The sequence below is a fragment of the Carassius auratus genome, chromosome 35 (assembly GCF_003368295.1).
Source record: "Carassius auratus strain Wakin chromosome 35, ASM336829v1, whole genome shotgun sequence".
In the NCBI taxonomy this organism is placed as follows: domain Eukaryota; kingdom Metazoa; phylum Chordata; class Actinopteri; order Cypriniformes; family Cyprinidae; genus Carassius; species Carassius auratus.
Genome location: NC_039277.1, coordinates 6,441,441 through 6,469,027, shown reverse-complemented (window position 1 = coordinate 6,469,027; position 27,587 = coordinate 6,441,441). Strand labels below are relative to the sequence as shown.

General features: G+C 37.5%; 1 protein-coding gene across 4 annotated transcripts; it reads left to right on the top strand.

The window, feature by feature from the left end:
- Positions 1 to 3,637: 3,637 nt before the first annotated feature.
- Positions 3,638 to 27,418, top strand: vldlr (very low density lipoprotein receptor). Of its 4 annotated transcripts, XM_026219535.1 has the most exons (20): positions 3,638 to 3,987; positions 9,154 to 9,273; positions 12,023 to 12,145; positions 13,124 to 13,246; positions 14,613 to 14,984; positions 15,684 to 15,806; positions 16,317 to 16,439; positions 18,391 to 18,510; positions 18,644 to 18,769; positions 20,413 to 20,584; positions 20,819 to 21,037; positions 21,184 to 21,302; positions 21,994 to 22,133; positions 22,223 to 22,364; positions 23,518 to 23,667; positions 23,883 to 23,945; positions 25,704 to 25,745; positions 26,058 to 26,138; positions 26,242 to 26,411; positions 26,610 to 27,418. In XM_026219535.1, the coding sequence occupies exons 1-20, from the start codon at positions 3,921 to 3,923 to the stop codon at positions 26,643 to 26,645; spliced, it is 2,631 nt and encodes an 876-aa protein (XP_026075320.1). In that variant the 5' UTR covers positions 3,638 to 3,920; the 3' UTR covers positions 26,646 to 27,418. The 4 variants fall into 4 exon arrangements, with proteins under 4 accessions (XP_026075320.1, XP_026075323.1, XP_026075322.1 ...); XM_026219538.1 differs by lacking the exon at positions 23,883 to 23,945; XM_026219537.1 differs by lacking the exon at positions 25,704 to 25,745.
- The last annotated feature ends 169 nt before the right edge of the window (positions 27,419 to 27,587 follow it).

The window sequence follows — 27,587 nt, the reverse complement described above, 5'->3', positions numbered from 1 at the left end:
GACTTGCTTATTTACATATGCAAATGAATAAGAATAGTGACAATACAAGAATTCTTCTTGACTTTTTCATACATAATAAAATAATTCCACCTCAAATCAATGTTTCATATACATGGGAAGTACATTTATAAATGATGCTAAAATTGAATGCTTTCAGAAACTACATTTTTAATTGTGTTTGTATTGTTTCTGTGGTCGATATAACTCTTGAAAATGAAGACAAAACTCCAGATGGCTTCATATTCTGCTAACCTGATATATAATTTATGACAAACCAAACTTAGCAATGCATTAATGGCTTCACAAAAGCTTATTTGACAAATTACATAATTAATGACTAGAGGATTTCACTGTCTCAAGCCAGTATGTTCCCTTTACTATTTTAACTATTTCTTTAGTAAGTCTATACTGTAGCTACAAATACATAAAGCTATTTTGAAGTCGACATCTTCGACCTACAGGTTATGATTAAGGCAGAGATTTCATATGCAACAGCGTGAGCTTTTTAAAGTGAGGCTGTTAAATAAATGGTTATAAAGAAGCATGATTTAAAGTTGGAAGCTGAGATGTAATAGCAGGACTTCCTGTAAAGAGCATAAATGTGACCCTGGAGCACAAAATCAGTCTTAAGTTGCTTGGTTAGATTTTAAAGGGGGGGTGAAATGCTCGTTTTCACTCAATATCCTGTTAATCTTGAGTACCTATAGAGTAGTACTGCATCCTTCATAACTCCAAAAAGGCTTTAGTTTTATTATATTCATAAGAGAAAGATAGTCTGTACCGATTTTTCCCGGAAAAACACGACCGACTGGAGGCGTGACATGTGGGCGGAGCTAAAGAATCACGAGCGCGAGTAGGCTTTTGCGTTGAGAGCATTTGGAAGCTGACATTATCGTGAGGACAAAACCATCCAAAATGTGTAATCAAACTGTATATATTTGCTTAGCGGTTTTGGAAAATGTTCCACTTTGTCGTTTTTTTTTTTTTTTTTTTTAGCTGTACATGTGGAAAGTGCAGTTTGATGCCAACATCGAATGTTGTTTACTTGATGTGCTCCCGCGCCGATAGCTAAGTTAACAACACAGAGATATTTGAAGCAGTTTTACTCACCGCCTGCGGTTCGAACACACGATCGTGACCCTTTTTCGTTGGGACTGCATTATCCTTAAGAAATAAACGATGTGCAAATCCGGCGTCAAACTGGGCCTTGTGAACAAGCATCTTCGAAATGCAGGGAACAAACAAAAACACTTGCACAACTCCGTTGATGCTCTGTAAAAATAAACTCCATCCACTGGTCCCTTAATGCTGTTTCACTCCTTTTGTGACATTTTGTGACGCTCTCGCTCTGATCAGTGAAGTCTGTTGTGCTCTCAGTGCTCTGCTATACGGGAGCGCGCGCTCTTCCGGGAGAAGTTCCCTCAGGACCCATATAAGGAAATTCCGCTCCATCTAACGTCACACAGAGCCATACTCGAAACTTGTGACAAACTGGAAGGAGTATTTTTGGAACAGAAATACTCCTTCAAGCGTACAACTTAATTTTTGAAACTTTGTCCATGTTTAGCATGGGAATCCAACTCTTTAACAGTGTAAAAAACTCAGTATGCATGAAATAGCATTTACCCCCCCCCCCCCCCCCCCCTTTAAGCAATTGCCAAAAATAGATTGTATGGGTCAAAATTAGAATTTTTTTTATCTTATGCCAAAAATTATATTAAGTAAAGATCATGTTCTGGAGGCACTGAAGACTGGAGGAATGATCACAGGAATACATTTCATTTTAAAATTGTATTAACATTTCACAAAATTAATATTTAAACTTTTAACAAGTAATGTTTTGTGCAATAAAGCTAACAGTGTTTTACATGGCACGATTTTTTTACATGTATCATTTAAAGAAAATATTTTTAATATAAATAGACTAATCACAATAATAAAATTGGGCAAAAGTGGTTCATCTCACCCCAGCTTTCACTAGGACCAGTTATGTTTCCTTTGCAAGCACCACTAGTTATCACCACATCAGATAAAGCTGAATATATTCCTCAAAGTGTTCATCAGGTGTGAGGAGGTGAAGATGCATTCAGATCAAATGAGAAGAGAAGACTCAGATGTCAGGACCGATGATTCATGAACAGGGTAAATATAGTGCTTTCACTCGCATCTGTCCAGCTCCTGCGGGGAACATTGATCTGCTCTGAATGAGGGATCAAGATCAATATGAGTGAAAGACTCCGGTGTGTGTTCTGGTCTGGGAACAGAGGCGCTCCTGTTCACATAATCCTGTTTTCAGAAAGAAGAACCACCATGATGTTTGATACACTATCCCTTATGTCTCTATTCTGATCAAAGTGACCATATCAGTGGAGTCAAATGAAGCAGAATATTTCCGATTTTATAAGTACTTTAAAGAATTCTGAATGAAGCCAGCGGATTGATGTAAAATTCCTGCTCATCTGTTAAATTGTGTCAAAAGAGCATGAAGAAGCACTATTTTCAAAAAGACTGTAGTAAATAAATCATTACCTAAATACTGGCAAATGTGTGGTGTTTTATGAGATATGAGTTATTTACACACCCCAGTCTGTGAAACCTTAAAGTGATTTAATATTTAATGCAATACTTGTTACTAATAACAACAAATGGAATACATTTTCTTATTCTTTGTTTTTTAAGATTGATATGGTGCAAGATTATCGTCTTTCAATCAAAGTGATAAATGAGTTAGGTCAAAAATAACCTGAAAGTAGTGAGATTATATCACCCAAAAATAGGTAATGGATTATGTTACCTACAATTTTTGTTATGTAATTTGGAATCAGCGAAGGACTACAGTTTGTAAGTGATCTACCCAGCACTGTTTATATATATATATATGTTTATATATATATATATATATTTAATTCCCATGATGCAGGGTCTTCAGTCTCATGTGATTCCTCAGAAATCATTCTAATATGCTGATTTGATGCTCAAGAAACATGTATTATTATTATCAGTGTTGAAAAAAGTTGTGCTTGTTCATTTTTTTTTTTTTTTTTTTTCTTAAGAAATATCCATATACATGCGTGATGGAAAGTTCAAAAGAACACACTTTGGAAACAGACAGATCCTGTTCATAATCTAAATGTTGTTACTGTCACTTTTGATCGGTGCAATTTATTTCACTGAATACAAATTTCTCATATATCAAAATTGGGGCAATGTTCCAGGGTTATATAAAATGAAAACATTTTTGGAAACTAAAACATCTGTGTTGAAACTTTTCAGATTATGAAGTAAAAACCAAGGCCCCAATTTGGAGAGCACAATCTTGTCTTATCCTGTAGTTTTCTGTGTGAGCAAACAACGTTCTCCCAGGTCATTGTTTTTTTTTTAAGCTAGTGAAATAATTGTTTTCTTTTATTTTCTATAATTAGTGAATTTTAACAGTTAATATAGTACTGAAGATATAGATCGTCTAACCCCCAAAAACTTCATAAACTATGAAACTACAAACTGTGGATGAGTATGATGACTCTGTTTATATGTTTACTTATTTATTTTTCTTCGTTTGTCTCGTTTATGCACGGAGAGACAGCACCACGCGTGTGAGGCAGGTTTAGAGGAAGATGTGGTACAGAAAGGGTTAACAGTGTGTAAATGACATGCTGAAGGAGAAAGAACACGCCTGTGTTCGGCAGTGGCGCGGTTATTCGCCGCAGGTTCACGCTATCATTCAATTAGGACATGGACTGCGGCTCCGCGAGCGCCTCGCGCGCGTGCACGGACTGACCCGGGAACTGTCTTCAGGAGATAAGAGCCCGTGGATCACGCTGCTTTCTGTTTGTCCCACGGACACGTATCGGCTGTGCTACACTATCAGGGACGAGGCCACAGACACACACACACAGCACGGCGTCCAGCTCTAGCGCGAGATGGTCACGTCTACTCCGGGGCTCGTCATTCTGTCTGTCTGTCTTCAGCTGTGTGGATTCTCGCGCGGTGAGTGTTCAGAACGAGGATGGTAACAAAGGTTGCCATGGGAAGAAGATCATATAGAACAATGCCGCGTTCTCAGAACCTCTGTGTTACAGTGTTGCGTTCTAATTCTCAGAGGAGGTTAAATTCCGTGTAATAAACTGACCTGCTCGGTATCTTACTAATATCTGCAGAGGACATGTTTTAGTGTGGATCTTTCAGAAGAAAGTGTGTTGGATGTTTAACATATCTAAATGTAGACTATAGGCCTCGCAAATGGCTTACAGCCATCCACCATATAATTAAACATTACTGATGCTGTTATTTCCCCACGCTTTAATTAAAATATGTGATTTCTTCTTTTTATTTAAAATAGAATCGTGCGTTTCGAACATTTTTGCGCCACCGCCTGCTTCTGTTCATTTATTCATATGCATATAGGCCTGTTGTTTTACGACCAATCGTTTCGTGTATTGTTTTTATTTTTCTTTCATTTAAAATGCTTGTTTGATATCTCAATCCGTGCACACGGCTCTTCTCTCGGTAAAGAAACGAGGTGTGTTTGCGGTGATTAAACAGGTGACTCCGGTTGGAGCGCGTGTGAAACGCGAATGTAAGCCTGCTCCAGCAACGGTCCGCTCGGCCTGTTTATTAGCTAAGGGGGATGTATTCTGCTTTTCAGAGTTACTGTGTTATATTTTCTAATGCTAATGGTATCTACATAGTCTGCCGTCTAAACAGCGCATTATTAGGACGCGTTCTTGCGTTCAAAATCAGCTGAACGGAGCGCAGTGTAAGCGAGCGTTTATGACGCGTTCTTGCGTTCTGTCTGAGCGATTTTGTTTTAATTACTACTCTATGTAAACATTAAAGAATCCAACTATTCTGATTCATCTGAACGATTCCCATTTCTTAATGGTTCATCGATTCTTTTAGATTGTATTAAACATTCTATTCATTCAGATACTGTTTACAACAGAACTGATATTCTGTATGTTTAATGTTGTCATATGAATGACGTATTTGTGAAAATCCCCCATTTCTCACTCACTTTGTGCACAACAGTTCTTTTGAGTTCACTTTGAGTCAAGTCACTTATTCTAGTTAAGACTAGTTAATACTAAATCAGTATAACCACTTCCATTGGATTTTTAATTTCCTAAAAAGAAAGTGTCATAGGAAACCGATCACAAGAAACATACTCGAGGCAAAATGTGTTTTTGCAGATTCATCTGTGAATCTCATTTCTACATTTTTTTGTTTTTGTATGATCTGCTTCCCTCTTTTGATATTTGTGGGTGGCCCTTCATGCTTGCTTTTTTTTTTGCCTTAATTCATATTATATTTTCGTCATCTCAAATTTTTCTTTTCTTTTTTGGGAATCTCAGATTATACACATCTGTATAGGTGACTAACTTTAGTGATGTTTCTGCAATTTTTGTAATCTAGGCTTTAGCTGCAAGCACAGCTATACTGGAGTGGCTTAGTGGTTACAGAAAGTGGTTTGGTAACTGAAAGGCTGTTGGTTTAAACCCCAGCAGAGCTCTCCAGGACCTGCCTCCATTGTGCCCTTGAGCAAAGTACTTGGCCTCAGCTTACTCCACCAGGGACTGACCTTGTAACGAGAGGTAGTGTAAATGTATGAAAAAAACGCTTGCTTAATGACAGTTTAGAAGCAATTAGTAGCGTTGAGTTGATTGGGAAGGATATATGGGTTTATCTAAAGAAAATACTTCTTGTTTTCCTCATATGGTTGATTTCTCAAGGGAGCATGTGGTGCTGAGTTGGGAAGTGTTTTGTTTTGAGTCTTAAGGTCAGGCTGCTCCAAACGGTCGAGCTGTGCTTTAGATTAAGGCCCCTACTGCATTCTCAGCATCTGTCTGATGAAGCAAAGATTAGAGATTCTGATGAATCAGAGCTTTGGGAGTCTTGTGGTAAATGTTTTATTTGCACGCATGTGAAAATAAGGCTTCTGGGCCTTTGGCAAGCTGCAAAGCTCAGTCTCTTCTAGTAGGCTGAGATGTTGCAAGAGGTCTTCATCTTAAAATCGAGTCTCAGAACTTGTGTTTTCTTTAAGGAGCGTTTACAGATGTCAGTGCAGCATTTTGTAAACCTCAAAATTACTTTTAAATGCCAAATGGTTTTTGCAATGCTCTCTTCAGTTGAGTTGGTGGCTTTTTTTCTTGTTTGGCCGATGCTTTGGTATAAACAGCACTGCTTTCAAAAACTGCGGTCGTATAAAGCATCTATAAACTGGTAAAATGTGCCAAAATATGCCTTTTGATTTTATATATTTGTTATTGTATTACTATATACATATATATCATGATATAAAATGCTATTTGTACTTTGCCTTTTGAATTAATTAATGCTAAGTGTTGAGTGAGAATGCAGCAGTCAATCATTTGAAACATTTGTTGAAGTAATGCAGCTGTGACAAGGTTCTCGAATACAGTCATGGTCAAGAACAGCTGTCTTTTTTAAATTTGCACAGCCTGATAACTTGAATCTGAAACTGTAAAACGCACAAATTAAAGCTCATAGCTAGTTTAGATGAATCTAGAATGCCGTTTTGTCATTTTGAGCAGGTTGATGGAGTATCTCGAACTGTTCTGATTGGACTGAATGGCTGGCATGACATGAGCGGCTGACTTTGGCTAATGTCACATGTCATGAGGGGGAAGTTGGTGCCCATGAATGAAGTGGCCGCATTGTTTCATTCAGAAGAAATGCAGTTTGTTGTTCAGTTTTGCAGGTTATGTATGGTGTTTTGGCTGATAATGGCAGTTTGAAAGATGGTGTAAATTTAAAAAGACTCTTTCCATATCTAATGCACACTGTAATTGAATACTGTTAGTCTTGCCAAAAACTATTTTTATCCGATTTGCAGTTCATGTTCCATACCATTCATACTGTACCCTTTTGATGGCATTCAATCAGACCTTTCAGCAAGGCCAACATAACAACAACTGCTCAGATCTCTGATGAAGCCATGCACTCTCGTACGATTATTATACAAACATGAGCGGTTAGGTCATGTTATCAGGGACGTTTCGAAATGTTTTGGCTGTCATGTTGGTCTGTTCACACGGATTCATTACTGAGAGCTTCCACACCACTGAACAGAATTGCAAAAATAATGTTGGTTTTCAAACCGCTTTCATGAGCATTGGTACAGTTTTTGCCATGAAGATAGCCTCAGATACTGACATGGTTTTAAAATCTATACCACTACTACTGCTTTGTCTGGCTAGTTAGCATGACTTAGTTGTTAGATGTTGGTAGGTTTTCCAATAGTCATTGTTTATAGAAACTATTTTTTCTTAAACATCCTGTTGTTAAACAAAAATTATAAATGCTTTGTAGTGTATGTACTGTACTTGTAATCATGAAAATGTGCATATCACGTGTTACCAAAGGTATAACCAAATAAATAAGAAACGTAGAACATTTATTAGCAAAACGAATAAGAAAGCTTTGAGGCATGGCACATATCTTGATGTCAAATAAAATAAAGTAAAAATCAGCAAACAGTGTGGAACTATTTAAATAAATGTTTAACAAAAACTTCCAAAATTACCTTAGATAAGCGGCAAAAGTCAACAGTTCAAAATCCAAAATATTGAGAAACGTGCTTTTGCAGTTTGTATCAAAACTAAATCATCCGCCATCGTCTTGTTTCATAACCGATGTTGCTGCTTTACATCGGTATCACAGTCAACACCATCTATCGCGGGAAGTAGGGCTACACGATAAATCGCATGCGATTATTTAATGCGCATCTATACAGCAAAACCAGTTCTGTGATCAGCGGTAAATCTCTACACGTGTGCTGGAGCAGCATTAACTACTGTACACAGAACTGTAGGTTCACTGACAATCTGTGCCAAACCACAATCATATTTTGCGCAGCTTGTCAGTGAACAATGGCTCTGTGCTGCTCCATGAAATCACGCACGTGTAGAGATTTAACGCTGATTACAGAACCAGCTTAACTGACAAGATGTGCATTAAATATCGCATGCGATTTATCGTGCAGCCCTAGCAGCAAGCCTAGTACACTCACAGTATCAACAAAATATTGTGCTTTTGTAAAATAAAGAAAAAGTGCGCTTTAAGGAGTCTCAGTCGCTGTGAAATATTTCTGAAACGCATCACTTGAACCAAAACCCATCGAATACTTCACACACAGACTTGAGAAACATATCTATGGAAATTGTCTACTTTTTAATTAAGTTTGATCTGAAGTAAGTTTTATCTGAAACAAAGGTTCTCTGATGAAGTAATCGGTATGAAACCAACACGAGGTCCAGTCTTTCCCTTCTGTGATCACATTTTTTATTTTATTTTTAGGTTTGATATGTTTTCAAAGTAATTGATAATCAAATTACAATCTTCTAGTAATCGGTAATTTGTAATCTATTACTTTTGAGTAATTTACCCAACACAGTTTAGCAGACACTTTTGTCCAAAGCAACTTACCAATGAGGACAATGGAAGCAATCAAACCAACAAAAGAGCAGTAATATGTAAGTGATGCGACAAATCTCGGTTGTTAACAGTACAGGTAGCAAGTGGTTTTTTTATTTTATTTTTTTTATTAGAAGAAAACAAGTAATTAGAATAGAAACAGAGTACTAGTGTTAAAGGGTTGTTATAATATTTTACTGGTTAAAGGCCAAGTAGTTGGATAATTTCTTTTTTGAATAATAGCGCAAAAAAAGTGAGTGGGGACTTGGTATCTTTTCTATAATTGCAGCATTCATGACTTGAGTCATCGGCTGCAGAACAGAGAACCTGAGAGCAGATGAATGATTTCTCTGCACAGTAATCTCGAATGAGAGCAAGAATTTTAACTGAAGATGATACGCTAAAATAGTTTTTTTTCATGCAGGATTAGGGGTGGCTACATTGTATATGATAGCATTGTAAATGTTTTATTTACGTATTATATTGCTCCCTCTACAAAAAACAATCATGTCATGTCTGCTTTATGTAGCCTGTTATTCAGTATATATTTATCGTTATAGAAAAAATCCCTGAAAATGTGACCAATATCACACACTTCTATGTGGGACATTGTTTATATACAGAACTCCGTATTGGGGAAAATTGGTCCAGTTTTGTGCATCAAGTCCTTACAAGGCTGACTGTAACAAGCCACTGGCGCCGCCTCTTTCTGCCTCACAGGTTCCCGAACAGAATGTGAGCAGTCTCAGTTCCAGTGTGGGAACGGCCGGTGCATCCCGTCTGTGTGGCAATGCGACGGCGACCTGGACTGCTCGGACGGGAGCGATGAGACGTCCTGCGGTGAGTCTGTGTGCACTGCTGTGTATGAGAGCTCAAAGAGAGTCATCTGAGAGTTACATCAGCTCTCCAGCACAACATTCGTCATTGTTCTGATGTGTGGGCATGTTTGTCTTGATGTTCGGCAGAATAGCCACTCCTACCAGCCAGTGTGTGATTTCCCTTATCCGCTGTTAAACCAGTCTTGATCTCCAGAGCTGATGTAACTCTTGGGTAATCGGTCGTAATGGAGACATAAACTGATTGGCTTGCAGCTGGACAAAACACAGCTAAATTAAAATATTGATAAGGTATTGCTGCTTGTTTGACACTCATTCATGGTATGATCGGACACCAAGTTTTTATATGTAAAGATTTTCCCACCTAGGTGATCTATAACACTCATCTGCGTGCTAAGTGGGTCATTGATGCGAGAGAAATTACAAATGGGGGGCGGCACAGATATGATGAGCTGGAGTCTTTTTTTGGATCTAAGTGTTCCCATTTAGGCCTCTTCACCTTTTACTCAGGGGCGTTATCTGTGAAAGGCCAGTACCTCCTTATAAATATAGAATAAAATAATTGACAGAAATATGAACTAAATTAGTATGTAAATCTCTATTTTTTCCAACAGCAACACCAGCTTTTAAGTTTCAGTGTTGCAATCTCACCATAGACTTTTATAAAGCAAAATTTTTTTTACAGTGTTTTGAATAAATATAACTTATGCTTCTATTATACTCTTCTAAAAAATAATTAATATTGTGAAATATTATTACAACTGTTTTCTGTTTGAATATATATTAAAATCAAATTTATTCCTGTGATGTAAAGCTGTATTTTCAGCATCATTCCTCCAATCTTCAGTGTCCCATGATCCTTCAGAATCATTCTAATATGATTCATCAGTTATTCATTATTAATAGAGATTCTTAGTATTGTGTTAAACAGTTTTTGGTGCTTTGTGGAAAAAAGAAACTTCAAAAGAACTGCATTTATTTGAAATAGATTTTTTAACAATATACATCATGTCTCGTTTGTTCGATTTTAATGTGTCCTTTTAAATCATAATTAACTGCAAGCTTTTAAATATTAATGCAATCACGTTTCCACAAAAATATCAAGCAATAAAAATGATCTGAAAGATCACAATGTTTTCTGAGCAGCATATTTACTGAAAAAGGATTTTTAGGTTAATATCTTGTTAAAATGTTGTACAACAAACCTTAAACCTGGAAAATGCAGCTGGAGCAGGAATTTAAATAGGATAAAAATAAACCCAAAACAAAGAATGTGCTTTGCCTCCATTTGAGAAATCAGCCAGCAGCACTTCACTGTGTCCCAGCAGTGGCTCTGTGTTGAGAATGCCAGCCCTGTCGGTTTGCACTGCTCCGTCTCCTATAGTCCTTCAGTCCACAGGAGGCCTCCTGCTCAGAGTATGCACTTGTGCTGTGAGAGGACATGAAAAGACTGAGAATGTGTCTGAGACGGGAGGGAGCTGCTCTTTACTCAGAGAGCGCCTGTCTTAAAGCGCCTCTCTAGGATTGAAGTGTTTTCTTTTAAATCAATATCTAGTGCTGAATTAAGCAAAAAATACGCAGACCTATGGAGCAGTGCTGGTCGTGGTAGACCTCATTCAGACACTTTGAAATGTTGCCAGGAGGAAAGAGATGCAGAGAGGTTACTGCTTTTACTTCTAAGAGATATGAGCCAAAGTAGATGGGGAATAACTGACATTATACGGTAGCCTAAAGTGCGACATTTAATTGATCAAAATATTAAAAATCGAAATATTACATTTCAAATTAACACTTATCTTTTGTATCATATTTTAAAATTTAATTTTTATGATCAAAGCTGAATTTTCTTCAGTGTCACATGATCCTTCAGAAATCATTCTAATATGATGATTGGCTGCTCAAGAAAACGGATGTTGCAAACAGTTGTGCTGTTTCATATTTTTGTGGAAACTGGTTATTTTAATATTTATCAGGTTTTTTTGAGTATAAAATCTTATTTAAAAAAAAAAAAAAGAAAGGATTTACCCTTTTTTTTATCCTTTTTGAACAATTTATTGTCCTTGCTGATTTAAAGTAATTTTCTTTAAATAAAAATCAATCTTACAGACTTTTGGCCAAATCAGTTTGTATTATTAATTCCTTAATTTTGAAAAGTATAAATTATAATAAAAAAAAAATAAGAAATACAAAATTTTGGCTAAATGAGCTTGTTAAAAAAATCTATTTTCATTCTTATTTTTTATATATATATATATATATATATATATATATATATATATATATATATATATATATATATATATATATATATATATATATATATATATATATATATATATATATATATATATATATATATATATATATATATATATATATATTTTTTTTTTTTTTTTGTTTGTTTTGGTTTTTTTTGTTTTTTTTTGTTTCAAACAATAGTTATACAGCAGCAGTGAGTAAACGACACAGTTTTCTGAACTACTTCAGGCAGCCCAGAAAATCTAAAGAAGTCCTGAAATAGTCCCACATTGCGTCGCACATTACTTAAGTTAAGTGGTCAAACTGTGTGCCAAATTTGCATTTCAAGCTCTTAAACGGCACTTCTAAATCTCCGCTTGGATACTTAGGGTTCATGTTCAAGCACTCTTGCATATACATTATTTTGCATTGCTTGTTTTTCATTCCCTTTGAGCCCTGCTGATATCTACTGAAGCGTAGGTTTGATAATGTTTCTGTTTTCTTGACCGTTTCAGTGAGGAAGACCTGTGCAGAGGTGGACTTCGTGTGCCGCAGTGGCCAGTGCATTCCCAAGAGATGGCAGTGTGATGGGGAACCGGACTGTGAGGACGGCTCAGACGAGAGCATCGACATGTGTCGTGAGTTAATATATACGTGTTCACTGCATGAACTAGGGATGGTAAATCCCTAGTCACCTTCAAAGCTAGACCTGTTTATTTTTAACTTGAGCGAGAGTCTTTTATCTCAACCCTGGGTTATATTTAGCTAGACCTCTGTGTGTTAGTTCTACATGATGTCCATTATAAAAGCACATCTGTATCTCCTCATCTTTTGCAGCATGTCCTTAAATGAAAGTTTTGAAAATTAAGGGTTTGAGGCACTTTTAAAAAACGGATCTATTGGTTTAATAAAGTACAGTGGCTGTAGATCTCTACAGTCCAGCGCAGAAGAATCGGTGTACGTGCAGATACGCATGGCAGCTCTCTAAATCAAGTCTTGTTTGACCAGCTGTTGGAAAGTTAGTCAGCAGAAAATGGAAAGGGACCAACAATGTGTGAGCATTTGCACACGGCTGGCTATAAATGCGCAAGTGATCTCAAGATTTGTAGTTTTTTTTTTTTTTTTTGCACATTCAATATTTCCATCTGGACTCTAAGCTTTTGGATTTGGTCATGAGGATGTTAAGTTTGCACATTGACTTTAAATGTAAAATATCAAAGATTAGGCAATTGGACTATAGCACCATTCCTCCTTTGATATGAAGTTTCCCACTGCATTTATGAGTCTTTTAACCACTGCAGGTCTTGGAGGATTGCCAAAGGGGTAAATGTTTCAACCTAATTAAGACCAGGTGAAAGGTTGTTTATGTGTGAAGGTTTACACCCATTTCGTGCAATAAAACAATGTTTGTTTATGCTTAGACTGTCGAGCACTTAAAATGGATTATTTCACCAAATATGACGCGTGAAAGCTCATTCTGAGGAGCTCTGATATAATTCAAGAAGATTAGTTTCAGGATTATTGGCTTGAGCATGCTTTGGTTCACCAGGTTGTGTGTGAAATCAGATGATGATCAAGGTGAATGACGTGGTGTGGTCCTGACTGCTCTTCCTCAGACACGAGGACCTGTCGAGTGAACGAGTTCAGCTGTGGAGTCGGCTCCACGCAGTGCATTCCAGTCTTCTGGAAGTGTGACGGTGAGAAAGACTGCGACAACGGAGAGGACGAGATTAATTGTGGTGAGTCACTAGACGCAACACCAGCTCAACCGCCTCTTACAATCAATTTCAGGTCCTGTTTTGCTTGCCTCATCTACTGCTTCTCTGCATATAAAGGCAATACTTGAAAATGAGTCATTGAGAGCTCTTAAGATGATGTTTTTTATTTATTTTGCAATTGTTTCTTTTAGGCTCTGTTTGAATTAGACTAGAATAGGTCAATTCAATCAAATACGTCTGTGTTTGTGCCCTGAACAAAAGAGTAATATACTCTTGTTTACCTTCTAAAGTAGTTTAAACTATGCTCAAATACGCCAAAACACACAAATGTCTGGAAGTGGGGGATTTTACTATAATTTCTTAATTCTCTCTCTCTCTCTCTCTCTCTCTCTCTCTCTCTCTATATATGTATATATATGTATGTATATGTGTATATATATGTGTATATATATATGTGTATATGTATGTATATGTATATATATGTATATGTATATATATATGTATATGTATATATATGTATATATATGTATATGTTAAACTATGCATAGTTTATTTACTCATTTATTTTATTCATTCATTCTAATACCAAATAAAGTAAATTTGCGCATAAAATATACATAAAAATAACATATACATAAAATTAAAATGTTAATATATTGAAAAAGTATACCAGTGTTCATTTTATTTGCTATATTTTATATTCTATAAAATATTATCTTTAGCCATTTAAGAGAGATATATATATATATTATATTATATTATATACAGTCATGGCCAAAGATATCGGCACCCTTGGTAAATGTGATCAAGGGAGGCTGTGAAAATTAATCTTCATTGTTAATCCTTTTGATCTTTTATTTTTTTAAAAAGCTAACCTTTCATTGGATATTAAGAATTTAATATGGGGGGAAATATTATGAAATGAATGTCTTTCTCAAATACACGTTGGACACAATTATTGGCACCCTAGAAATTATTGTGAGTAAAATATTTCTGAAGTATATTCCCATCCATACTCTCAATTTTGAGCACTTCAACATGATTATAAACATGAAATTATCCAGCCATGGCATATATATTTCTATTTGGCTTCATTTCAGTTTGTTCACTTAAACTTATTTCAGTCAGTTGCAAAGGCAATGTTTCTAATCGTCAAGTTTACTTATCTTAAGTTCAATTACTGACAGTTATTTGTTTTTTAATAAGTTGATTCAGACAATAAAACTAGTAGACAGCTGTTGGGGTAAACTGAGGCATACTTAAAGCTATAATTATAGAAATTTACAGAGAAACTATTTGCATATGTCCATACTGTTCTTAATTCCTGAAACACACGTCGATCCATTTCTACTGGCCCATTCATTGTTTTCCTGTGTTATATAATTAGGTAACATTACATGCGCCCCTCTGGAGTTCACCTGTGCCAGTGGACGCTGCGTGTCTCGTAATTTTGTCTGTAATGGTGAGGATGACTGCGGGGACGGCAGCGACGAACAGGACTGTGCTCCTGCCTCCTGCGGCCCGAGTGAAATCCCGTGTGGGAATAATACCTGCATTCCTAGAAGCTGGCTGTGTGATGACGATGTGGACTGCCAGGACCAATCGGATGAGTCACCGGAGCGCTGCGGCCGCAACCCCACACCGCCGGCTAAGTGTTCAACCAGTGAGATGCAATGTGGCTCTGGGGAATGCATACACAGGAAGTGGCGCTGTGACGGGGATCCAGACTGCAAGGACGGCAGCGACGAGAAAAACTGCTGTAAGTTCCGTGTTGGGGTGGGCTTTTTGTTTTGAAATGTATGGCTTGTATATCTCGTAAGCGCTCTGGACCTTTTGGTTATTGCGTAATTTAGTTGTTTTTTTTCTGGAATATATGGCTGGTGTATATTGAGTGTTATGGAAAACACAAATTCAGTTTTCTGCATATTTAGTTTTTTATATTTTTTATATTGTTTTTGTTTGTTGCTTATTTTAGTTGTCGCTTTTTTTTTTTTTTTTTTTTCATAAATGGCTGAAATAGTGTAATATTGTGACACTGAAACATGACCTTTTGTTTTCTGCATATTTTAGCTTTTATATTTACGATTATATGGCTGGAATATATTGTTTGTCATGGAAACCAGACATTTTGTTCTCTGCGTATTTTAGTTGTTGGGTTTTTCTGCATATTTCCGTTGTTGGGTTTATATGTTTGTTTGTTTGTCTTTTTATTATATGGCTGGAATATGTCATGAAAAATCACCTTTTTTTGGGGTGTATTTTACTATTATTATTTTTAATTTCATTTAATTTGGAATATATGTCTGAAATATATTGTCTAATTGAAACAGGACCTCTTTTTGTGCATATTTTAGCTACTGTTACTAGTTTTTATTTATTTATTTTTTGGAATATATGGCTGAAGTATATTGTGTGTCATGGAAACTAGCAGGTCTCTGTTTGTCCGTGTCATTTCCAGCTGCCCGTACCTGCAGGCCCGACCAGTTCAAGTGTGATGACGGCAGCTGTATACATGGCAGCCGACAGTGCAACGCTTTCCGAGATTGTGAAGACGGCACGGATGAAATCAACTGCAAAAACTGTGAGTCTGTTAAACTGAAAACATTTTCTCAGAATGCTCGACCTGGAAAAGTAACGAATATCTTTAAGATCCAAGAAAGTTTTTAATATTACTATTAACAGGCCAGGTAATATGCAAGGTTGTGATAGGCTGGAATAGAAAAGTACACCGTTTAATGGCAGATGTCTTTAAGAATTCATCAACAAGCATGAATCATAGAGCAAACCACTTGTCCATATACTGAAGTATAGTATGAGCCATATTACTAACGGACTCATTTAGAAAAAACTATGTCAGCAACGAAAAACTGGGAGGCATTTTAATTAAGCCTATTTAGCTATCCTAACTATGCATGGCTATTATGATTATTTGCTTTATTAGAACAGAATTGCCACCCTATTTTGGGTCGCTTCTCACCAATTGAGAATTGCTAATCTACAATAGATGCTTATTTAGACTAGTTCAAATAGATTTTTGAGTCTGATATGTTTTATAGACAGAAATTGATGCTCTCATTGTCTCTTCACTCAGTAACTCAGTGTAACGGTCCTGACCAGTTCAAGTGTCGGAGTGGAGAGTGCATTGAGATGAATAAAGTGTGTAACAAGGTCCGTGACTGTGCTGACTGGAGTGATGAACCCATCAAAGAGTGCAGTAAGTGCAAGTGTTTTGCTGTTCATTTCATTACTAAAGCTTTCTGACATTTTCTGTATAAATCTAAAAAGGGTTATCAGTGCACACAAAGCTTTAAACAATATCTTGTATGTGTCAAATGTTAATGTGGGTTATTCTTAGAACTGTATAATTGCTTTGCTGGTTTCCCCTAACAGAATTAAATACATGGAACAAAATTATAAACACAACACTTTTGTTTTTGCCTCCATTTTTCATGAGCTGAACTCAAAGATCTAAGACTTTTTCTATCTACACAAAAGGCCTGTTTCTCTCAAATATTGTAAACAAATCTGTCTAAATCTATGTTCGTGAGCACTTCTCCTTTGCCGAGACAATTCATACACCTCACAGGTGTGGCATATCAAGATACTGATTAAACAGCATTAGTATTGCACTGGTGTGCCTTAGGCTGGCCACAATAACAGGCCACTCTAAAATGTGCAGTTTTATCACACCTCACAATGCCACAGATGAAATGAAAAATAGGTGTTGCGTTTATAATTTTGTTCAGTGTAATTATGGTTTTTAGAGTTTCACTGTTACTTAATGCATAATTCCCAACTTCCCCCAACATCAGAATTAGCCAATTATAAAGTCAAACAATTATGACTTGTGAAGTATAAATAAAAAAGCTTAGGTTTTTTAATCTCCATAACTTATCAGTTCTTTTAAATTGTCCTTGCAATCTTAAGATGATTAAATGGGTACAAAAAGGAAAAACCAATCGCAATTCACAATGCAAATAAACAAACAATTAAAGTCAATCACAATGATCTCAGAAAGCACTTTAAATGTAGGTCAACTTTTGTCTGAGAACAGTTTGCTTTAAATTCTTTCAGTTGTCAACTTGTGTAGTGCTCTGACTTGGTTAACTGCAGACTAAAGCATCATGGGTGCTTTAAGAGGGTGAACCTGCAGTATAATTAGTTCACACAATAACAGTAGTCCGTTAGAGAGGGTTGTTGAGTCTGAAAGTTTTGAGTGAATTGTTTCAAGCTGTATGTTTTGACCTAAATGTTGTTTAAACGGTTCCATATGTTAGGGGTGTGAACGGACCATTGCACGGGTAAGAGGGATGCTATACAGGAATTCCTCCCCGCTCTTTTGGATGTTTTCACAATTGAGAGCTCTTTAAAAGACACTTGTAATAGGCCACAATGAGAATCAAGTAGAAAAAAAGTTCCATTCTCTGGGGTTAAATTGATAGTTCACCCAATTTTCATTCCAAACCAAGAAAATTAACTCTTTAAAATTGGGATCAGATCTTATTTTCAACCATTTTCGTGTTTGGCTGCTGATTTACTGTGTCATTTTGATCAGTCACCTTGGAACTGATCAGAATTTCTGCTGCGGTTTCATTCAGTGAGACCCTTAAGTGAAATTGTCTTGTATGTGGCACATTCTACATCAGGGCTGCATTTGTTTGTTCAGAGTTGGCCGTATATATGCTTTGCATCATCAGCAGTCTGATGGCCAGCTGGCGGGTACATTCTGCACAACTGTGATTTTGACACCATTCATTACAATGCTTTAGTTTCTGTTAGCCTCTGGGACTGAAAAACAATACCTTTTTTCACATTTGGCCATTATGGGATACAGTGAAAAAATTACATAAAAATACACCATTTGTGGACAGAGGACAGGAAATTTTTCATAGGCTAAAAAAAAAAACTGTCACTCAAGCCATAAAACCCAATGAGTGTTGTGGCACGTTTGTCCAGCATGGAGTCAATAGTAGCACACTCCATGTTTTTAAACCTGGTCCAAGGACTTAGCACAACACCCTGCAGGTTCATATGCATTCTTCATATGAATCCCCTCTAAATTATTGATTTCTGTAAATCTGAGCATGTCACACCCATGCATCTCCTGTGAATTTTCCACATTGATATTCCAAGTTTGTAACTCAGCCATCCACCATTTGTTTTAGATATGAACGAATGCCTGCTCAATAACGGAGGCTGCTCGCACATCTGCCGTGACCTGACCATTGGTTATGAGTGTGACTGCATGCCAGGACTCCAGCTCATCGATCACAAGACCTGTGGTGGTATGAATAGCCACACATGATGCTGAAATGTAGTCAGAAAAATGACTTGAGTATTGATTATTGTGGGTCCTGAAAATGGATCTTTTGTAAATGTTCTTAAACAGGAACTAAGATTATGATCGTCTCTCCACAGATGTCAATGAGTGCCTCAACCCTGGTATATGTAGTCAAATATGTATAAATCTTAAAGGAGGATACAAATGTGAGTGTCACAATGGCTACCAGATGGACCCCACCACCGGAGTGTGCAAGGCTGTAGGTAAGAGCTTGTCAAGTAAACTTGGCTGACTTGGTGATTTCAACAAATGGTGATTTGTTTTAACATTGGGTTTCCCATCCAAACAAGTAAGGAATTTGGTTTAGTAAATAACACTTTAGTTTAAGGACCAAATCTCACTATTAACTAGTTGCTTATTAGCATGCATATTATTAGCATATAGGCTGTTTATTGGTACTTACAAAGCACATATTAATGGCTTATTCTGTGTGATATGCATGGACGTTGGAAGCAACAAAAATGTGGGTGGGTGCAACATAGTAAGTGTAACTGTTTTTTAAAGCTGAAACAAAAACGATATACTTTTAAAAGCAGCAGGCGAACAAATAATGCACATTCAGTTAAAAAGCAGCTTGTTTAATGACAGTAGCCTATGTGAGCACAGAGCCAGACCCACCTGAGCAACAGATATGCTATGATGCTTTGTTTATCTTGCCTGTATCGTGGGAGTGCAGCAGGTGTGAGAAACTGAAAACATGGAATGGAGTGTAATTTATATGGACTCTGAATGAGGCAAGCAGAATGGATTTGAGGAAGCAGCAGCGTGGAAGTCAAGGCTGTAGCTAAAATGTGGAATGGAGTTTAATTTTATTAGGTTATTCCTCAAGTGGAATGGATTTGATTGGTGGTGCTCTGAAAAGTGAACAAACATAAGGATTCAGAGACGATGAAATTGAATGGGTCCAGTTTACGCGGTTGCGTATTGTGCCACTTAAACCATGTCTGCATTTGTGATTGGTGAAATGACAAACAACGAGCGCTACTCCACTTTGCTCAAAACTCTCATTTGAATCGTCATTGGCAAATTTTTTAAATATGTAAACTAACTTAAAGGCTGTGAGTCAGAAGCACCAGACTGTCTTTGCGGAGTTGGAATTGCCCCACTTTATAGAAGCAGCCTTTGTGCACATCCTTCCCAGGATCAAGAAACAGTCTTCCATTAAATGTGCTGCACATAGCTGAATATTTGGGTTGAACTGTTCTGGAATGGTGTTTTAAATACAGCTTAACCACTGATTTCTAGTTGTGTACTCATTTGGAAGGCCAAACAAAGTAGTTTCATTTTAACAATGAGAAACCGTGTCTCCACAACATGGTGGCAGCAGCATCAATACTACAGTGAGAATCAAAGTGACGCTGACTTTGTGTGAAAATTTGGGCGGTGTTATGCAAATCTTCCCACACAGTGATGTAAACATGGGGAGACGCGTTTAAACAAGGCGTTTTAGGAGGGCGTGGACGAGTCTTAAAACTTGAAAACTTGAAATTCCATCATATGAATAACTTTAACAGTGAACTTTTAATACTGAGAATTTGTCCCCAAACTAAAGGTAAAAATGCAATTTATTTTCAGTAATTTAAACATAGAGAATCAGTGATTCTGTATGTTCACAACAAACGAAGAATACCAGTGGACAATGAAGAAGTTTAAGGTGGCTCTGATGGCATGTTTACATGCATCTTTACCCCTTTAACATGGCACTGTGGAGCTGCTTAGAAAAGCTTTCTCGCTCATTTGAATTCTCTGTAGACAAACTCAAGAAATGGTTTTCTTTCTACTTTAGTATGGGCACCTGATTACTTTGAACTCCAGCATTTATGGTGTCCTCTTTTTGCATTTCTAGGTAAAGAGCCCTGTCTTATTTTCACAAATCGAAGAGACATCCGTAAACTGGGACTGGAGCGCCGTGAATATACTCAGATTGTGGAGCAGCTACGGAACACAGTGGCTGTGGATGCTGACTTCACTCAGCAGATGATATTCTGGGCTGACCTGGGGCAGAAGGCGATTTTTAGGTAAACACTCGTTCTCTGTTGCCTTGGCCTGAAGAATTTAACTTGAACTTGCAAAGTTGTATAGGATAGTATATGGTTTTCAATCCTAGGGACCCTCCGCTCTGCACATTTTTGTATGTCTCTTATGACTCTTTGTATGAATTTGTGCATAAATTTAAGTGATGGTTGCTATCCTCCCAACCCCTTGGATGACTTTTTAAAATGCAAACTTGCCTGGTGCTTTCTCCCCCACAGCACAGTATTGGATAAGCAGGAGGCAAGTCATACAAAAGTGATTGACAATGTTCAGATGCCTGTTGGGATTGCAGTGGACTGGATTTACAAAAACATCTACTGGTCAGACCTGGGCAGTAAGAGTATAGCAGTGGCCAACTTCAATGGGACCAGGAGGAAAGTGCTCTTTAACAGCGGCCTAAAGGAACCAGCCTCTATTGCTGTAGACCCTCTATCAGGGTAATTCAGTTGCATTGGGTATTAAAACATTTCAACTGCTTTCTAAAAGACTTTTCAGATTTGCTCAGTTAAATTTTTTTAAAGTGGTCCTCTGGTTTGAACCAGTATAAAGTTCAGATAATTTCATCCTTGTCCTTCAATTACAGATTCCTGTATTGGTCAGACTGGGGTGAGCCAGCTAAGATTGAGAAGTCTGGAATGAACGGGATAGACAGACAGGTCCTAGTTGAGACCGATATTCAGTGGCCCAATGGAATCACTCTTGGTGCGTAAAGTTTAGCGTGATGTTTTACTTAACTTTTGACAATACTTGAACCAATAAGGCACAAATAGCCTTCTCCTACATGGGCTAGCTTTCTGCAGATTTAGTTCCAACATGCCTGCCAGTTATTACAAAAAAAAAAAAATCACATACACCTTGATTAGCTACTTCAGGTGTGCTTGATTATGATTGGAGCTAAACTCTGCAGGATGGTAAACCTCCGAGAGAAGAGTAACTGCAATAAGGGCATCCTTCTGCCTTTCCAGAAGTTAGTAGCATTTGCTCATATAGTGCTCAAGTCAGTTGCTATTATTGAGGTTAGGGCAAGATAAGTCAAACTCTGCTCCGGAACGTCCACAGTCCTGCAGTCTTTGGTTCAAACCCTGCTTCAACACACCTTCCTGTGGTACAAGCAATATTGAAACTGAACTCGGCAGGACACTGGCCCTTCCAGGAGAGGAGTTAAACATTTATGGATTTTTGGGAAGCATTTGGACTTCAGATAGAGCATTTGGACAATAATGATGCAAAACGGGTGAAATTAAAGAATATCCTGGAAGAGAGGCTAAACTCTGAGGGACTGTGGCCCTCCAGAAGAATTAGGAGTGGGGTCTATTGACTTGGGCATTGTTTGACCAACTAACAACCAGCTAGAATCATGAATTATCCCCTGACCATTACTCTTGTCTTGTAGATCTGATAAAGGGCCGACTCTACTGGGTGGATTCAAAGCTGCACATGCTTTGTAGTGTAGACTTGAATGGAGACAACCGTCGGAAGGTGCTGCAGTCACCAGACTACCTGGCCCACCCTTTTGCCCTTACTGTTTTTGAGGTACAGTACACCAACTAGATCAATTACAACTGCCAACTAAAACTACAGCTACAATTCTCTCTTATCTCACTGTTTTAACCCCATCCCAGGATCGAGTGTTCTGGACCGATGGTGAGAATGAGGCCATCTATGGCGCAAACAAGTTCACAGGATCTAATGTAACTCTGCTGGCCAGCAACCTCAACGAACCCCAAGACATCATTGTGTACCATGAGCTAATTCAGCTGTCTGGTGTGTCCCGAAATGATCGAAAACAAAAGCAATAACCCACTTCACTCAAGCAGCGTTTTTTTTATTCTATTTATAAATGTTTTGCTGAATCTGTGACTCAAAAGCTACTACCTTGTAGTAGGAATAGAAACCTTGAAGCGACAGTTCACCCAAAAAAAATCATTTTTTGTCATTAATTGCTCACACTCATGTTGTTCCAATCCATTCATCCTTGGAACACAACTAAAGATATTTTAAATTAAATCAGATTGATTTCTGTTGCTCCATTGACACCCTGATCTGAACGCATGTGCTGGAGATGTACTTCTAATCACAGGAGCACCTTTACTGACGAGATGTGCATGAAAATCGCATTCGATGTTTTGCACAGCCCTAATTGACAGCCTAAGCAACTTTCACTTCGAAGGTCCAGAAAGGTCATGCAAAGTAGTCCATGGTTCTCCACTGGTTCAACTTGAAGGGAATGATTTTTGTGCACTAAAAAATAACGAGTATATTCAACATTTTTTTTCACTTCGGCTTCAATCTCCTACGCTCATTCACAAGAGCTGCTGCTTCTCCGGTCCACGAGAGCATTGCGACAGATGCGTGCTGTTGACAGAATCATGCTCTCGTGTCAAGTTGAACTTCTGGAATAACATGGGCAACTTCCATGACCTTTTTGGGCCTTAGAAGAGGAAGTTGCTTAGGCTGTCAATTAGGGCTGTGCAAAAATTCGAATGCGAGGCGCTCCTGTGATTAGAAGTACATCTCCAGCACGTGCGTTCAGATCAGGTTTCCGAAATCCCGGGTTGCCAAATCCCGCCCACTTGCTTCTCAAAACTAGCCCAATCACTTTTCCAGGAGGTCCCCAGATAAAAATTGCGTCCCGGGTTAAAAGACATGTTTTTTGGCAGGGTTGCCTTGGTAAAATTCGCATTTTAGGGGCTAAACCTCACGTTATTGCGCCCATAAAATGCAAATTTTACCAAGAGAACCCCGTCAAAAATGTTTTATTTTATCACCCGGAACGAAACACGATGGGGCTAGTTTTGAGAAGTAATTGGGGGTGAAGGGTGAACAAGGATGAGTAATTAATGACAGAATTTTAATTTTATCTTGAATAGTATAGAGATGTTGGCAGTAACCAGGTTTTGTTGCCTTCTCAAAACAGGGACTAACTGGTGTAACGAGAAGATAGAGAATGGAGGCTGTTCCTTCATGTGCCTGCCAGCTCCACAAGTTAACAAACATTCTCCTAAATTCACCTGTGTTTGTCCGCAAGGTCAAACACTCACCTCAGATGGGCTGCGCTGCAGACCAGGCACGTAACGATCTCTTTTTAACAAATCAATGCATTGCTGATCAAGCTTTCATTTCCTTTGTTACATTTTGTGTGTGTCATCCATTTTTGTCATTCATGAATCATTCTTGATGGTCATCTTTGGCCAATGTTTTGACTGCAACGCTAGACTCGCGTTCCTTAATTCTTAGAATGTAATTTTATTGCTGCGGCTCTGTATTGCTGTCTTATGACAGAGGCACATAAAGTTATACCTCAAGATGTAGGGAGGGTGACCCCTCACCCCAGTCATCCCAAAGGTAAAGCAGTTACTAGAATATTAACTGCATGTGCATGGAGATTGATTTTTGATTTGCTTTCCGCCATAATGATAGTTAGCTTCACAACTGAAGTCTGTAGAAGCGGCACATGTTAACATTTCCTTCAAGCTTGCGCTGAGGCATGGGTGTGATTAGGGATGCACGATATATGTCACCATATCGTTATCGGCCGATAAATGTACATTTTCGGTTATCGTTATCGAACTGATAAGAGAATTTGGCAGATATCTTGGAGCCGATAAATTATGCATTATATAAATATGCAAATACAGTGAACTGCAACATGTGCAGGGCCAGTCTGTCATATTCTAATGAGATTATTAGCTACTGTAAAATAATGTAAGGGAATCTTTGTTCGACCGTCTTTTTAGCGTGTGAAGGGAAGAGCGCATCCACAACAGATCTACGGTTAAGTTCACTTGTGCATTTACAGTCTCTTGTGCAATTGTACGTTGTAATATTGTTTATTTTATGCATATAAATCAGATTTTTTCTCATATAGAATACGTTTGGTTCAGCTATAGCCTATAGAGGGTTAATAGAGTGCTTCAGTTTGTTGGTTTACAGCAGTTTACCGGTGTTCATTCAGCTCTTCAGCTTTAGCACACACAGATTGAACAGCAAATGCACAACATGAATAACTATGGGAGTAGTCATAAACATAATATTATAAAGACAATATTACCGTAATAAAAAGTTATGATTATTTAGGTTTTTTTGCCGTGTTTCAGCGCATTGTTACAGGAAGAGCCAAGAGCGTGTCCGCGACACATTTGATTATTCAGGTTGTAGCGCGGGTGCACTGCAAAATTGGAAATGGTTTACTCCTGTTTTAAACCATGAAGGCGAGCCAGCGGATATCATACAAGCAACGTGCAAAATTTTAAAACATTTTCATTGAGGAGCAGCCTAAGCTAATAGCCTAATTTTTTTTATTTTCCTCACAGGCTGCGAGACACAGCGTGTCAGTTATGCAGTGATGTGCTATGAAATTTCTGCGAAGCAAATTAATTGTAATATTAATTTAATAATAAAAGTAACTTAATAATAATAGCCAGAAAATAACAGGTCTACATTAATAAAAAATGCCAAATACTCTTAATAAAGACAATATCTCTGGCTATAGTCCTTACATGCTGGACCTCTTTCAACACACTCAATCACCTTATCGCCTTTTTTTTGTAAGTAATGTTGTCCAGTAACTTGTTTCCATTATTTTATTTCTTTTTAAGGCTGCTTTATGTAGAAGTGTTTACTGCCTTTTAATGAGGAGATGTTTTTTGTAATTAGGCTCTCAAAAAGTATGTAAAAATGTGGATTTAGATTTATCAGCCAACATATCGGTTATCGGCTTTCATATTTAAATTATGATTAGTTATCGGTATCGGTCAAAAATGTTCATATCGGTGCATCCCTATTCCCTAGGTGTGATGGCTTACTTGTTAATAAAATCTCTAGTGAGAGATTTTTGGGAACTTTAGTGCTAATCCCTCCATATTGTGAGGTATTTAAATATTTCTGAATTTCTTGAATTTCTACTGGTAGCAACTGAGATCTGCTGCTTAAAACTCTAGATGACTACTGTAAGTCTACTGATTGTTCTACTTTAACCTATATCATTGACTTTCATTGGATTATTTGTAGCATGCATTTTGATGAAGAAAATGCTAATACATTGTGAAAAATGGAAAGGAAGGCTCCAGTGTTTATACTCATAAACAAAATTTTGTTTTAAAGCATCTGCAATGCCGAAGGTTGCCTCTGAACCAGTTCGGGCTGGTAAGGCTAGTTGCCTCCCATATACTTGAATATAAATCTGAAATGAAATCCGTTACTTTAGTCTTTAACACTGCCATTTAGAATAGAAAAACCGACCCATTCTAAACGAAGATTGGAAACCATAGATTTAATGTGTTTGTGTTTAAGAAATTCCATTCATCCTTTTGTTACTGCTTGTCTGCTCACACCCTCATATCCAAACTTAATTTACACCATTACTCAAAGATTATTTTGCTTTGCTGACGCTCGTAATAGTTTGTTGTATAGTCTTTTACGCTTACATTTTTCATCCTTTTTTCTGTAAACCATCAGAAGGAAATATAAGCACCTCGATACATGAAGTAAATTCATCTGCCAAAGGATCTGCTGCTGCCTGGGCTGTTCTACCTGTGTGTAAGTACATTGCTTCTGTAATGTGTTGTTCACAGTTGTGTTAAAGATCTAAATACTGTCCAGTTGTTATAGAATTATTCAATTCATTGTTCTTTGCCTGCAGTGTTATTAGCAATGGCTGCGGTGGGTGGTTACTTAATGTGGCGCAACTGGCAGATCAAAAATAAAAAGAGCATGAACTTCGATAATCCAGTATATCTGAAGACCACAGAGGAAGACCTCAATATTGATATCAGCAGACACGGCGCTTCTGTAGGCCACACATACCCTGCTGTGAGTAATGCATAATCATTATCTGTGGTTTCAGATTAGCGAAACCATAGATTTGTCGTCTACCTCATTGTTACGAACATTAGAAATATGGATCACTGCTATACCATAAATGCAGTTATTTTATGCCAGACACTGATTTAATTTTGTCAGATGCTTAGTTTTCCTAACAGTTTCCTAATTCTTTTTGTCTTCTTGCAGATTTCAATGGTTAACACAGAAGATGACTTGTCATAACCGAAGCACCCATAATGCTTCAGTTTATTTATTAGCCACTTGGCACCAATGGCAACTGCTGCCGTTTCAACGGTTTCACAACTAGCTGCCTTCTAAAGTGCATTTCCAAGTTTCCTTTTTTTTTTCTTTTCAATAAGAGGATGTCATTTGTGGTAGGAGAAAATATTTGCCCCCTGCTCACACTGAGCATGGCCTGGGTTTTTACCTTCACATTCACCATAACAGCCCCAAGATAAGATTCAACAGCCTTAATTCCTACTTCCAAGGATGACGGCGTAGCTGGAGACCCAGAACGCAGATTATAGATGGCCAGTACTGTGTGTGGATGCCTGAAATATTTAAATGAAAATGCGTATTTTAGATGGCCAGGTCTTTAAGATGTACGTTTCTTTCTTTCTGTTTTCCTATTGAACATTATTTCCCAGAGATGCATTATTATGAAGGTTTGTGTGTCTTTCTGGGTTTAAAAGAGCTCTAGGAAAAAAGTGCTGTTACAACATTTGTAAAACATTGTAAATATCACTCTCTGGAAAACATCATCAGGATTCCTCAAGCACTTTGATCAAATGTTGCTCTGTAAATAAGATTGTATACATTTGACTGAGACAATTTTGCTATGGTTGGGCACCGTACCAGGGAAGAGGAAAATGTATTTTGTATGTTTGTGTGCTGTTTCTGTGACCTTTTATAGCAGTGTACAGGGGACACAAAAATGCTCTGTATTGTGAAAAGGAAACATTTACAAACCTAAAATAAAATTAAAGTTTAAAGTTTCTTTATTGGTCAAAATGTAAGTGCACCTTGCGTCTTGAATATTTAATTAATTTTTTATAGGCTTGTTTGAGACTAGGCTAGGGTAACGGAATGATTTGAGCCAGACTCGAACTCTGGTTGCCTGTACGTAATGTTACACTGAGATCAGAATGATAGCATTTATATGCA